This window comes from Budorcas taxicolor, chromosome 16 (genome assembly GCF_023091745.1).
Source record: "Budorcas taxicolor isolate Tak-1 chromosome 16, Takin1.1, whole genome shotgun sequence".
Lineage (NCBI taxonomy): Eukaryota > Metazoa > Chordata > Mammalia > Artiodactyla > Bovidae > Budorcas > Budorcas taxicolor.
In genome coordinates, this window is record NC_068925.1 from 72102372 (window position 1) to 72117383 (window position 15012).

The following is a 15012-nucleotide window of genomic DNA, read 5'->3' on the forward strand; positions in this document are numbered from 1 at the left end:
ATTTCTTCGTCTCAATCTGAATGCATCTTAGCCCAGTGCTGTCTGCAAGGTAGAGTTTTGCAGGGTTATGGTAGTCAGCCAGTTTCCTTTCCTGTGAATAAAGGTCTCAACGATGTTTTCAGAAGTTGAGTTGCTTATCACACATCTTCTTAATGGACTGACTTACCAATACATTCTGGGGCATGTTTGGTTTTTGAAACAGTTCTGTTATGGGTTTTACTAAACTCATAAATTAATTTTCTCAAGAAAGTCTCGTACATTCTTTTTGTCTTTCTCCTACTGTGAGTTTGCATATATATGAAGGATGCATGGGCTCCCCAGGTGGTGCTAGTGGTAAAGAACCCACCTGCCCGTGTAGGAGACCTAAGAGGCATGGGTTCAATCCCTGGGTCAGGAAGATCCCATGGAGGAGGGCATGGCAACCCACTCTAGTACTCTTGCCTGGAGAATCCAGGCAAGAGGAGCCAGACAGGCTATAGTCCATAGCATCACAGAGTTGGGCATGACTGAAGCGACTTACCACAGGCACACATACTTTTGAAAAGCATTCATCCAATTTGCCACAGAATAGCCAGTGTTTGGTTTTTCTGACTGAAGAGTACATGGGACGTTTTATCAAATATCTAGCACCTTTTTAAAATAATGGTAAAATGTAACAGTGTCTACCTCTAGCATTCAGTGAGTTCAGTCACTCAGTTGTGTCCGACTCTTTGCAACCCCATGGACTGGAGCACACCAAGCTTCCTTGTCCATCACCAACTCCCAGAGCTTGCTCAGGCTCTTGTCCATTGAGTCAGTGATGCCATCCAACCACCTCATTCTCTGTTGTCCCCTTCACATGCCTTCAATCTTTCCCAGCATCAGGCTCTTTTCTAATGAGTCAGCTCTTCGCATCAGGTGGCCTAAGTATTGGAGCTTCAGCATCAGTCCTTCCAATGAATATTCAGAACTGATCTCCTTTAGGATGGACTGGTTTGATCTCCTTGCAGTCCAAGGGACTCTCAAGAGTCTTCTCCAAGACCACAGTTCGAAAGCATCAATTCTTTGGCGCTCAGCTTTCTTTATGGTCCAACTCTCATATCCATGAAAATAGCTTTGACTATGCGGACCTTTGCTGGCAAAGTAATGTCTCTGCTTTTTAATATGCTGTCTAGATGGGTCATAACTTTTCTTCCAAGGAGCAAGTGTCTTTTAATTTCATGGCTGCAGTCACCATCTGCGGTGATTTGGAGCCCAAGAAAATAGTCTGTCACTGTTTCCATTGTTTCCCCATCTGTTTGCCATGAAGTGATGAGATTGGATGCTACCATCTTAGTTTTTTGAATATTGAGTTTTAAGCCAGCTTTTTCACTCTTCTCTTTCACTTTCATCAAGAATGACAATCACTTTCACTTTATCACTTTCATCAGGATGAACTTTAGTTCCTCTTCGCTTTCTGCCATAAGGGTGGTGTTATCTGCATATCTGAGGTTGTTATTTTTCCTGGCAATCTTGATTCCAGCTTGTGCTTCATCCAGCCTGGCATTTCGTATGAAATACTCTGCATATAAGTTAAATAAGCAGAGTGACAGTATACAGCCTTGACGTACTCCTTTCCCAGTTTGGAACCAGTCCTTTGTTCCATGTCTGGTTCTAACTGTTGCTTCCTGACCGGCATACAGATTTCTCAGGAGGCATTGGAGTGTCACACATAGCATGTGTGGATGATAAACAGTTCCACGGTTTTTTATTTACATTACATGCCAATCTGTAGATCAATGAAAGCCCTGTAAAGAAGTTAAATTTGGAGTCTAGGAGTCAGTATTCCAGGACCCTCATCCGATGTCCATTGATGACTGCGGGGCCAGGATCGCTGCACAAGGTATGGAGTTGGACCAGATGGCCTTTTAGGTCCCTAACAACTCTTAGAAGATTCTGTTCAGATGTTATTATGCACCAATTCAGTCATTCAGAGTTCCTTCCCTCTCATCTTGTAATCTTAGGATATAGCACCCTGATTGCCTGTTGCCACTGCAGTTATGAGCCACTCAGACAGTGAGTGTGCTTTTAGCTGCCTTGTTCTAGTGAACCTGTGGTCCCACGTGGACCGTAGGGGCTGGGGGTGCCTTCCAAGCAAAACAGCTGCGGGCAGGCCCCTGTGCACAGACCACCGTACTTCCGGTGACCGATCAGGGACCAGCACCTGAGCCAAAGGAAGCTGTCTGCAGTTAAGTGTGAAGAAGGGCCGTGTCTGTGACATGCCCAATGGGGAACCCTTTCCTATACACAATACTGTTCAGAAGAAGGTCTGGATGCGAGACTGAGAGAAAGACTTTTGAGAGTAAAATGGAGCAGAGTTATGAGAGAGGCACGGCGAGAAGGCAGGTTGCAAAGCTGTGAGGGAGGAGAACTGACACAGTCCCTCGTAACAGGAGGCAGCAGCAGTAGACTCGGAGGCAACAGAAGTTGAGAGCAGGAGTTGCGTTAATTCCTTTCGGAGAACTGGAGCTGCTCTGTGCCTTGGCTTCACTCTCAGCTACCCAAGGGGTTTCCTTGGGGCTTCCTGCTTCCTCTTAAAACATCCATTGGCTAGAGTAACCTGCTCTTCACGACCTGAAGGAACCACACAAACCCTTCTGCGAATTGGCATTCCTGTAAAAGAAGAATTTTTTAAACTTTTTGCCATTAATAGTAAGGCACATCAATTGGTTTCTAGTTCTGTGTGCCTGAAATGTACTGACCAGTTGAGAGGTAGCTAAGTTGGCATTGCACAACTTAATTCATCTGTTTTTTGGGCTGTTCATCCATTTAACAGACATGAAAACATTACATGCCTATTATGTGAAACACTGTATTCTGTCCCACCTCCATTTTATCTTCTTGTATTTTTTCTCATTAATTATTATGAGATGGTTGTTTCATGGTCTTCATCTTTGTTATCTTCATCGCTGAGGGCTTCATTTTTTGAGGGGTAGAGGGTACATTCTCTCTCTCCAGTGACAGTAATTCATGGGGCAGGTACTCTGTCAGGCATTTGAAGCAAATTTGTCATTTGCTTCTCTCAGAAATGCTAGAAAACTGAAATGATTTCCTTTTCACAGGCAGCAGGTGAGCCCTAGGAGCGCCAGATAGCTTGCTGTGGGCCACAGAGTGGTCATAGTCAGCAGCAGAGCTGGGTTTGCAGCCCATGCTGCCGCTGTGCCTCTGGGCTAGAGAGCTGGTCTTCAGTTCACCAAACACGTGAATAGTGAACAGCAGATGATGCCTTCCTCAGAAGCCTCCCGGGGCTTTAGTCCCAGAGCTAACACAGCCTCCTCCACAAAGCCTCTGCTGACCTCTGCTCCGCTCCCTGACTCCCCTTCGTCCCTCTGAGGAAAGGAAATCTCACAGTTTCCACCTTCACGGACTTCGGAGTTCTGTTGCGCTTGTAGCACAAACCGTTGACCCTTCTCCCTTGGGTCCTCTCTCGGTACCTCCCTGAAGCCCGCAGCACAAAGTGTTGCACGTAGAGCTGGTGCTTGATGTTGGGTTGTGGGCGTAGAGTGAATGATTTCCTTCTTTCTGACCACCTAGGGCCCTTTGTAGTTCTGTGCTCCTCTTGCTTTTGTGCTTTCTAAATAAAAGAAAATGAGATAGTTATGAGCAAATACTCTTGTGTCTTTGTATTTAAAGTCCATCTCTTAATTACGGCATTTGGTTGGGTCTTGGGTTTAATCCAGACTGGTAGTCTCTGCCTTTCCACTGGTATCTAGTCTGTTTACTGCAGGTGCTGGTGCGGTCGCCTGTGGCTCCACCAGTTTATTGTTCTCTGTTTGTCTCATAGGTTTGTTGTTTCTCTGTCGCTTCTTTCCTGAAAGTTCGAAAGTTTGCAGTATTGTTGTATAACTTTTGCATTAGATAGCCTTAAATTTTTAAAATTATATAAATGGTTTTTTATATTTACCCACATAGTTAACATTTCCAGGGATCTTTATTGCTTCGTATACATCTGGGAGTTACCATCTAGTGTCATTTCAGAGTTTTCTTTAGCATGCATTCTAGTGCAGATCTGTTGGTAATGAATTCTCTCTGCTTTTGTGTTTGAAAATACCTTTATGTCCCCTTCATTTTTAAAGGTTAGTTTGCTGGAACTTAAACATTCTTGAGTTGATGGAATTTTTTTTTCTTTCAATACGTTAAAGATGTTCCGTTGTCTTGTAGTAGTGGTGTCAGTCGCTCAGTCGTGTCTGACTCTGCAACCCCGTGGACTGTGGCCCACCAGGCTCCTCTGTCCATGGGATTCTCCAGGCAAGAAGACTGGAGTGGGTTGCCGTTCCCTTGTCCAGGGGATCATCCTAGCCTGGGGATTGAACCTGGGTCTCCTGCATTGCAGGCAGATTCTTTACCATCTGAGCTACAGGGAGGCCCCCATTATCTTTTGGCCTTCATTACTTCTGATTAAACATTAACCTGTTGTTAGATTTAATTTCCTGTATGTAATATGCTCCCCACCCGCCTCCATTTTTTCCTGGGTGCCTTCAAGATTTTTTTTCTCTTTGCATTGGCAGTTTCAGGATGATTTGCCCAGAATTGGTTTATTGCTTATCCTGCTTGACATGTATTGAGCTTCTTGAATCTATAAATTGATATTTTTTCCTCCAGTTTTTGGGAAGTTTGGGCCATTCTTTTTTCAGATATTTTTTGCTATCTATTTTCTCTCTCCATTTACCTTCTGTTAGACTTCTAGATGTTGTCCCACAGTTATCTAGGCTCTGTTAGATTTTTCTTCAATCTTTCTTCTTTTAGATTGGATAATTTCTGTTCATTTAACTTCAACTACACTGTTTTTTTTTTTTTTTCCTGCCATCTTTTGCTGTTAAAGACTACATAGTGAGTTTTTCATTTTATTTACTTTTCTTTTCAGCTCTAGAATCCCCATTGGTTCTTTTTTTTATAGTTTCTATACTTCTCCTCTGTTCATTCCTTATCCATACATTTTCTTTTAAGTCCTTTAGGTGCTGTAAAATTCCTGTCTGTGAATTGCAACATTTGGGGTCATCTTAGTGCTGGTTTGTATGTACTACTTTTTTCAAGTGTGGGTCACATTTTCTTGTTTCTTTGCATGTCTAATGAGTTACTTTATTGAACACTAGACATTTTCAGTGACACATTATAGAAGTTCTGAATTCTCTTATGATCCTGTGGGAAAAAAATTTTTTTTTAAAGTATAACTTCCATGTTATTGTCTTTTCAGAGAAACCAATATTTCTTCAGTCTTTAAGGACTTGGATCCTTACATGGGCTTGGGTGGAGGACGTGGGGCAGCAGCCGCAGGTCTAAATTGGGGTGGAGGTGTTCGGTCCTTCTGGGCTTCCCGAGAGTGATTCCTGACTACCTTGCTGTGAATTGCACAACTCACGCAGTAACGTAGTTTCACATACAGCTTGGGAAGCACACGGGCGTCGAAAACACTCGCTTCAGAAATGTCCCTGATGGCTGCAGCCTCTACAATGTTCCGAACGACGAACTTCTTAATGGCCTTCTCCTTGGGCACGCATGGGCACAGTTGGTACAGTGAGTAGGCTGCATGTGGCAGCGGCCCTTTTTGGCACGACCATTGTTCCTTCTTTTCTTGGTCATCTTGGAAGCGCTGAGGTGAGAGAGCCTCTGAAGAATTTTTTTTTAGCAAGTAGATAAACTAGCAAGACTCAAGTTCTAATCGCGTATATTCTTGCATCAAGAGCAGCTGAACTCTATTCTCAATCTTGCAGTTTCCAGCTGCTGCTTTTTCCTGGCCCTCCTGGGGTCTTCAGTGAGAACTGGAGCATGTTTTGTTTGCAGATTTGGGAGTTCATTCGCCCATGTAGCTCCCTCCCTTTCAGAGTTTTCCCCTAACTTTCTGGCTGCTTCCCTAGCCTTGGACTTTGTCCACTGTCTCCCTGCACCACACCTTATAGAGACTGTTCAGAGCCCTCAGGCAAAAAGCTGCAAGTTTACAAATCTACCAGACACAGTTTATTTTTTTCAAAAGGGGTAGATTCTCTTTTAGTTTCAGCTTGCTTTTGATCATTTTCCAGCGCCTTCAAATAATTTTAAATTATTTCGTCCAAGTTTGTAATTGTGTTCTGTAGAAGGGTGGTGTGACTGCGCAGCCTTGTCACTGTTGGAAGCCAGAAGCCAAGCTCGTGCCTTCTGGGGCTTCCATTCCGACCCCGCTTCCTCCTCAGCCTGGTGCTCAGCTGCTGGGGAGGAGACAGGCTTTTCCTCAGGGAACCCACGGTTTCAGGAGCAGAGACCCTCCAGGAGCACTGTGGGAGTGTCTCAGCTCGGCCTGTCCTCAGCAAGTACCTCAGGCTGGTGGCTGAAGCAACAGAAATGTTTTTCCCGGTTACGGAGGCTGGAAGTTCAGGGCCCCGGTGTCGGCAGGTTTGGAGTCTCCCGAGGCCCCTTTCCTGTGGCTTTCAGTCGGTGCGTTCTCATGTGTGACTTTTTCTCTGAGTGTCTGCACCTTCTTGTCTCTCCCTCTTCAAAGTATGGTTAATTTACCGTGTTTTGTTAGTTTCAAGCATACAGCAAAGTGAATCAGCTATGCATATATGTTCTTTTTCAGATTCTTTTCCAGCCCACCAGGTTGTTCCCTGATGCCGAGACAGGTCCCTGTGCTATGCAGCAGGTCCTTGCTGTTCACCTAGTTTTTTTACAGTAGTGTGTATATGTTAATCCCACATCCCTGATTTCTCTCTCTCCACACCGCCTCCTGCTCTCTCCTTTGGTATACATTTGTTTTCTAAGTGTGTGAGTCTATTTCTGTTTGGTGAGTAAGTTCATTTGTATCATTTTTTTTTTAGATTCCGCATATTAATGATGATTGTCTTTCTCTGACTGATTTCCCTTAATACGATCATCTGTGTGTCCATCCACGTTGCTGGAAATGGCATTGTTTCATCCTTTTTAATGGATGAGCCGTGTTCCACTGTGCGCGTGTGCCTCATCTTCCCTGTGCATTCACCTGTTGGTAGACTCAGGTTGCTTCCATGTCTTGGCTGTTATAAACAGCGCTGCAGTGAGTACTGGGCTCCATGTTATCTTTTTGAATCAGAGTTTTCTCCAGATGCGGGCCCAGGAGTAGGATTGCAGGATCGTATAGAATTTTGTTTTTAGTTTTCTGAGGACCCTCCGTAGTGTTCTCCGTGGTGGCTGTACCTGTTTACATTCCTACCAGTAGTATGCTGCTAAGTCGCTTCAGTCGTGTCCAACTCTGTGCGAACCCATAGACGGCAGCCCACCAGGCTCTGCCGTCCCTGGGATTCTCCAGGCAAGAGTGCTGGAGTGGGTTGCCATTGCCTTCTCCAATGCATGAAAGTGAAAAAAAAGAAAGTGAAGTCCCTCAGTCGTGTCCGACTCTTAGCGACCCCATGGAGTGCAGCCTACCAGGCTCCTCTGTCCATGGGATTTTCCAGGCAAGAGTACTGGAGTGGGTTGCCATTACCCATAGGCCCTCCCTTTTCTCCACACCCTCTCCAGCATTTATTATTTGTAGACCTCTTACAATGATGGTCATTCTGTACAGGTGAGAGGTGATTATGTTGTGGTTTGATCTGTGTTACTCTAATATCCCCTGAAGAAGGAAATGGCACCCCACTCCAGTATTCTTGCCTGGAAAATTCCATGGACAGAGGAGCCTGGTAGGCTACAGTCCATGGGGTTGCAAAGAGTCAGACATGACTGAGCGACTTCACTTCACTTCACTCTAATAGTTAGCGATATTGAACATCTTTTCATGTGTCTTCTGGCCATCTGTATGTCTTCTTTGGAAAAATGTCTGTTTAGGTCTTTTGCCCATTTTTTGATTGGATTTTTTTTTTATTATTAAACTATATGAGCTATTTGTATGTTTTGGAAATTAATCCCTTGTCAGTCTTGTAGTTTGGAAATATTTTCTTCTAGACCATGAAATTGTCTTTTCGTTTTTAAGCTTTTAAGTTTAATTCAGTCCCAGTTGTTTACTTTTGTTTTTATTTTCATTACTTTAGAAGGTGGATATAAAAAAATATTGCTGCGATTTATGTCAAAGAGTGTTCTGGCTATGTTTTCCTCTGGAAGTTTTATAGTATTTGGTCTTACATTTAGGTCTTTTATCCATTTTGAGTTTATTTTTGTGTATGTTGTTAGAGAATGTTCTAATTTTATTCTTTCACACGTAGCTGTCCCGTTTTCCCAACACTGCTTACTGAAGAGACTTTCTTTTTTCTTTTGTATATTCTTGCCTCCTTTGTCATGGATTAATTAGCCACGAGTGTGTGGGTTTATTTCTGGGCTTGATATTCTGTTCTTTTGACCTGTGTTTCTGTGTTTATGCCCATATCATACTGTTTTGATTACCTTGTAGCGTAGTCTCAAGTTGCTAGGAAAGGTGGAAAAAGGGAGGAGAAGGGGACGGCAGAGGATGAGATGGTTGGATGACATCACCGACTCGATGGTCATGAGTCTGAGTAAACTCCAGGAGTTGGTGATGGACAGGGAGGCCTGGCGTGCTACAGTCCATGGGGTCACAAAGAGTCAGACACGACTGAGCGACTGAACTGAACTGAACTGAACTGATGGTCTCAAGTCAGGGGGTGTGACTCCTTCAGCTCTGTTCTTCTTTCTCAAGATTGTTTTGACTGTTCAGGGTGTTGTGTGTGTCCAGACAAACTGAAAATGTTTTGTTCTGTTTCAGTGAAAAATGCCACTGGGCTCTTCCTCTTCTTTATAGTCATTCGTGCTATTGGATTAGGGCCCATCCTTATGACCTTCTTTAACTGCCTTAGCTCCTTGACCGCCCTGCTCCAAACACTGTCACCCTGTCTTAAGTCTTCACCTTAGGGCGTTTGGGGAGGGGATGGCCTCAGGACACATGCAGTCATTCACCATTTAGTTACAGAAGGCCTGCCATATTCCAGGCATCGCATGAAGGGCTAGGGGTGCAGTGTGGACAAGAATGGCCCCGTATCCACCCACGTGGAGCTCACAGCCTGGGGGATAAAAAGACATGTAGACGGTGACACTGCAGAGTGATAACAAGGGCCATAGGGTGTCCTGGGAGCACTGAGAAACGGGTGCCAATCAAGTTACGGGGTTGAGGGGGCTTCCTTGAGGACATGCCTTTCTAAACTGAAACCTGAAAGGTGAGTCAGGAGGCAGCCATTGGGAGAACAGTGCTTCAGGCCAGGTTTGGGGTGAGAGGGGCTTCAGGGCAGAGGAGGGCACACTGATTCGGCTGCTCAGGGGTAGGCAGCGCCCATGCTGGGTTGAAAGTGTCTCCTGGGGGAGTCTCCTCCAGCTCGGGTCCCCATCCTGGCAGAGCAGGAGTGTGGTGTATGTTGACGGGTGCCAGGTGTTGGGCTTTGGGGTGGGGGGTTTGGGTGTGCAGACAGTCTCGCCTCTGGGGTGAAGCAGGTCAAGGGCCTGGAGACGCCCTCTGGGTCATGTGTGTGTTGTTGTTGCTCAGCCCTGGACAGTGAGTCGGCCTCCAGCAGCATCCGTTTCAGCAAGGCCTGCCTGAAGAACGTTTTCTCAGTCCTGCTCATCTTCATCTACCTGCTGCTCATGGCCGTGGCCGTCTTTCTGGTCTACCAGACCATCACGGACTTCCGCGAGAAGCTCAAGCACCCTGTCATGTCGGTGTCTTACAAGGAGGTGGATCACTACGACGCCCCAGGTAGCGCCTGCCCCGGGACAGGCATTGGGTCCCAGGCAGCGACTTCTAAATACCCCCCAAGCCTCCATTGCATTCCTGGCATGGTGCCGGCCACCATGGGAAGGGCAGGGGAGTCTGAGACAGTCTGGGTGTGGGTTGCCCCACCCCATGAGCTGCTGTTGGTACCCAGCCAGAGGGTCGTGTGCCGAGGAGCGACACGGACCAAGCCTGGAGTGCTGGCTGCGGGGCTGGAGTGGGCACCGAAGACTTCGTTCACAGCAGGATTTGAGCTGGGCTTTGGCAGATGGAAGAGTTTCTCTGGGAGGCGGGTCCATAGGAGCAGAGATGAACTTAGGGAGACAGGGCTTCTCTGGGGAGATGAGTCTAGTCTGGCTGGAGCCAGGCCCCAGTGACCAGGGGAAGTGGGAGTTCCGGGAGGCAGGGGAGACGCGGCCATCCAGAGGTGGCTGGGGCCTGCCTGGAGAGGGGACCCCCGGGCCACATCACCCACTGGGAGCCATCTCTATCGAAGAGGGGACTGTCCGCTCCAGGGTGGCGGTGCTGGTGCTGGGTTCTGGTAGCGTGGTGTGAACGGTGGAAGGGGGCGTGGCGTGAAGTCTGGGGGCTCGGGCTCTGCCCGCCCCGCCTGTGCCCCCGCCACTCTGTCCACGGGACGCCCCCGAGTGACCCTCAGGACGGACTGTTCACAGTGCAGAGCCGGAGTCTCGAGTCCCCTCTCCTGGGGGCTTCTTGACGTGTGCCAGTCGTAGCCTCTTCGCCCGCTTCGTGATTGTCCCTCCTTTCTCTCTGTCCGCTGTGGTCTTTCTCTCTGTGGGTTTTACTCTGTATCTGGTCCCTTTGTCTTTCTGACGTTGCCAGTGTCCGGGGTCCATGTGCAGCTCTCAGTGTGGTTAGAACAACTGCCATCCTTGCAGCTTGGAGTGCGGCGCCTTGGCTGGGGAAGGGGAGGGACTTTGGAGATGTGACTTGCACACGTGGCGCTCCCAGTTGGAGCAGGAGATGAGAGACGGGGAGACCTGGGGAGTCCCACCGACGAGGGTCACCCGGTGAGCCTGCGGGCGGGCAGCGGTCCTGGGGGCCTGGCCTCCCGGCTTGGTCTCTGGGGACCTCCTGGGAGCACGTGGAGCAGGGCTCTGAATGGGGTGGGTGTTGCTGTAGGCACCGGGCTGGCTGCATCCTCAGCCAGGAGAGGGGCTAACTGAGAAGGCCCTGGCTGCCTTCATGAGAGCGGGGCTTTCTGAGGGCAGGGCGTGGGGCTCCCCATCCTCTGTAAACAGCCCTTTTTTTCTTCCTCCTCTGCAGTCACCCTGGGAGTCCTGGACTTAGGTGATTGATGAGTGTGAAAAAATACGCATGACATGGTTTTAGGCGTGTGTTCACTTCTCCCTGTCCCGCCTCCAGGCATCGCCCTGTACCCTGGTCAGGCCCAGCTGCTCAGCTGTAAGCACTATTACGAGGTCATCCCACCTCTGAGGAGCCCCGGACAGCCCGGAGACGTGAACTGCACCACCCAGAGGATCAACTACACGGACCCCTTCTCCAATCAGACCCTGGTAATGCTCGTCTCCTGGGCAGTGCGTACCCCAAGGGTCCCTATCTTCTTTCTGCCAGCTAGCCTCCCTTGCCCTTGGTGTGGGCGCTCACCCACAGCAAACATGAGGCTGTCCTCTGGGGTCTGGCTGTGGCTGGCTCGCCTGCATCCAGGGCGGCAGTGGGGCCTCATCCTTCTCTGAGTGACCCTCTGCGATTCCCTCAGTGTGGATGGAAGGAGGCATGGCTGCAGAGTGAAACTGGTGTGATGTCGCCAGGCGGGCCCCGTTCCCGAGTGCTCAACAGAACTGCCAGGATCGTTTCTGATAATACAGATTCCAGGTTCCACTTGGGCCCACTGGAATCGTGGTTCCTGGGGTCGGGGCCTGGGAATCCGTGTTCTGGAATAACGGGGCCCCCTGTGAGAAGGAGTGCTGGTCCAGGAACAAGGACCCTGGCCCGGCCGTCACGGAGGCTCAGCTCAGCCGGAGAGTGGATTACAAGGGTTCTGGAGGCAAAGAAGGAATTCTGTGTATATTTACATCCTCTCCTTTGCATCCCGTATCCTTGTTTCCAAAAGGACAGGGCTACGTTAAGTTTTCCAGCTCAAAACGAGGAAGGAAAGGGTTTCTAGGCAGAGGAACTCTGCACCAAAACATAAAGGGAGTTAGCAGCATGCTTGTTGGTTCCTCTGAGCAAAATTCCACAGGTAGGTGTCTCTGGAGAGCCAGGGGCCCCCAAAGGGTAGCAGATGGCGAAGCTGTGGACAGAAGGACTGGCTGGACGAGGCAGCTCGCGTGTCGAATACGGAGCAGGACCTGCCCCTTGGGTGATATAGAGGCCCCAGGTGGACCTTGAGATGAAAGAATTCCTCTGAGACTTTTTGTTAATATGTATTCTAGACCTCCTCCTGAAATCCTGCTGAAATGATTCCCGTTCCTGCACAGGATAGAGTAAGGTACAATATCGATAATAACCCTGCCAACCAAGAACGGATAGGAGGAGCAGAGATTTTGAGGAACTGGTGTAAGGTATAAACAGCCCGTTGGATCAGATCTATGGAGCAGGACCAGGGAAAGCCCATTCCCGAAAGCAGGGGCCACGGAGTCCCTGCTGTCGTGGTGAAGGCTTTCCTCCCACTCCCAGCTCTCTTTCATCACGAAGAGCCAGGCTGCCCATTGGGCAAGTTGGGATCCTGGCTCTGGGCCCGGCGGCCCAGCTTGCAGCCCTCGCAGGGCTTCTGGGGACAGTGTTTGCTCTGGGCGAAGGCCCCAGGGCCCTTCTCTGCATAAGCTTGGGGTGGGGGTTCCTGCCTGGGCACTGGGTCAGCAGAGAGAAACAGCAGAACTCGAGACGGGATGTCCGCGGCAGGAGGAGGAGAGTGCTGGGATAAAGGACTCTTTATGGGAGATGAGGACGTGGAGCGCCTGGCCCGCCGGCCCGCACAGCCCACTGCCTCGGGGTGTCCTCCCTGTGAGCCCCAGGCCGGGGCCAGCCTGCAAGAGCCCCGCTTGGGAGGAAGCCCACACCCCAGACCCGCGCTAGTCAGCCCGACCCTACACTCAGAATGGAGAATTCAGGGTCGCCAGGAGACCAACAGCAGAAGAGGCTGGAGAGGAACTGACAGAATTGACTCCAGGAAATGGGAGCTAATTTAAATGAAAAGAACTGTAAGAAATTTGAACGAGGAGCTGGATAGTACAGTGCAGACACCATCCGGATGCCCCGCTGTCTTAGTTCCCTGGGTACCAGCCTGTGCCCACTTAGATGGCGCTGTGGATACCGGCTCCCTGGCCTTCCTTCCTCTTGGCTCCCCTCTGAGTGGGACGCTTACCAGGAGTCATCGTGGCCCACACCCGTCCAGGCTGGTTGGATTTGTTACAATAGTTAGAGTTCAACTGAATATCATAGAAATTCATGAAATGAGGGCTCGAAAGGAGAGTTGTTTCCGTGCAGACGGAAGCTGACTGCAGTTACTGCCTCCAGCCCCAAGTGGCTCCTTGCCATCCATAGCCGTGGACTAGAGAGGAGGCACCTGGTCCCCGGGCCCCGCGTCCCTTCCCGCACCAGGCAGAGCGGTGAAGGAGCAGAGGCCGCGGTGGAGCTCCCCCAAGAGGCATGGCCACCTGCCGAGGCCCGGTGACGCCCCTGGGGTGGGACCTGTGAGGTGTGTCCTGCCTTGGCCCCGGGAGGAGACTCCTGCGTCCTGGGTTGCCCAGGCCTGGTCCACTGGAGAGCCCGCCTCGGTGGGTGGGCGCGTGTGCCCGACTCCCCAGGCTGGCACTCTGGTCTCTCTGTCTCTGCAGAAATCCGCCCTGATTGTGCGGGGGCCGCGGGAGGTGCAGAAGCGGGAGCTGGTCTTCCTCCAGTTTCGCCTGAACCAGAGCAGCGAGGACTTCAGCGCCATCGATTACCTGCTATTCTCGTCCTTCCAGGAGTTCCTGCACAGGTGCCCTTCAGAGCCCGCTTGACCCCCGGGATCTCACTCTAGCCGTGTGCATCCCTGGGCTGGGGGTGGGGGGCAGGTGCGGGGAATTGGGACGCTAGGCGGCCGCCGGGCAGACGGAGAGCCCCCTGAGAAAGTCCGGGGAGCCTGGGAGGGTGTTCTGACCCCACACGCAGAGCTGGATGCGCCCCGGAGGGTGGGCACTTGGGTCCCCCACTCCCTGACGGCGCTGCAGAGGATAGGCCGGAGCTGCCCGGTTTCTGTAAGGCCCCAGGCGGCCAGCCTCCGCCCTGGGCTGCGTTTCCCCTGTGTCCTGGGACGGGGGGGCTGGCCCTAAGGGACGGCCCAGTGCCCCCTTGCCACCCATTTCTAGCGGGAGGGTGCAAGTTCTTGTACATCTTGGGACACCCCTCTTGCGCCGGCTCTGGGGCCCAGAGTGGTCGTGGGTGGCGGGAGCGTGTCCTGCAGGGGTTCCTGAGGGGCTGGTGACTTGGGTCCTCCAGGTGCGGCGGCTCCATTTCAAGGAGCCGTGGCCGAAAGGAGGCTGCCGCTCCACCCCCGGGCTGACGTGACCATGAGCTGCCTCTGCTGGTCACACTGTGGCCCTGTCCTGGGGCTCGGGGTCTCTTCTGCCCCTTCTTCTAGCTGGAGCTCCCCTCCCTTCCCTGCAGATGCGGGCCGCGTCCCCTCCTTGCCCAGCGCCTCCCTGTACCCCTCTGAGCGTTCTCAGCACTGCGCTGCGGTTTCCTCTTGGCCGTGGGCGCTCTGTGACCCTTGGGTGGGCGCTGCAGATGCCTCCTCTGGCTGAGAGCTCCCAAGGGAACCCTCCTCCCCTCTCCGGGCCTTTAGGGAGGCTGATGGCCAGGGAGGGCACCCCGGGGCTGCTGAAGCTGAGTTCTCCAGGGTGCTGGGGGGCCCAGCCCAGTCTGCAGGCCTCTTTGCTGGGAGCAGGTGGTGGGGAAGACAGGGAGGGGGTAGGGTGGGGGGCTTCTGCTGGGAGCTCCAGGGACCACGCTTCGGCCTCGAGGCAGGCGGCAGCTTCCCCTCCAGCCGTGAAGAAGGAGAGGGTGGGCCGCACCCTGCCAGTACCAGCAGAGGAGCTGGCTGCGGTAGGGGCTGGAGTTTGTCTGGCTAAGTTCGAGCCCTGCCTGATTAACGCGGACCTTCCTTCTCTGCTCTCCAAGCCCAGACAGGGCCGGCTTCATGCAGGCCTGTGAGAGTGCCTATTCCAGCTGGAAGTTCTCCGGGGGCTTCCGCACCTGGGTTAAGATGTCCCTGGTGGAGACCAAGGAGGAGGACGGGCGGGAGGCGGTGGAGTTCCGGCAGGAGGTAGGTGGCGCTGGGCTCACCTTGCACCGTCCCTGGGTCCATCCTTGAG

At 51.1% G+C, this 15012-nt stretch overlaps 1 protein-coding gene and 1 pseudogene across 2 annotated transcripts in view; one reads left to right on the top strand and one right to left on the bottom strand.

The window, feature by feature from the left end:
* The window catches only part of PACC1 (proton activated chloride channel 1), a 32876-nt gene that overhangs the window by 11997 nt on the left and 5867 nt on the right, over window positions 1–15012 (top strand). For both annotated transcript variants that reach the window (XR_008200727.1, XM_052653640.1), the window contains exons 3-6: window positions 9449–9658; window positions 11060–11211; window positions 13495–13637; window positions 14819–14963. Coding sequence is in view for 1 of the 2 variants with exons in the window: in XM_052653640.1 (XP_052509600.1) it covers window positions 9449–9658; window positions 11060–11211; window positions 13495–13637; window positions 14819–14963 (650 nt within the window). In the remaining variant the exon portion in view is untranslated. The remainder of the gene's footprint in view (window positions 1–9448; window positions 9659–11059; window positions 11212–13494; window positions 13638–14818; window positions 14964–15012) is intronic.
* On the bottom strand, window positions 5252–5598 carry LOC128061356 (40S ribosomal protein S26-like; annotated as a pseudogene).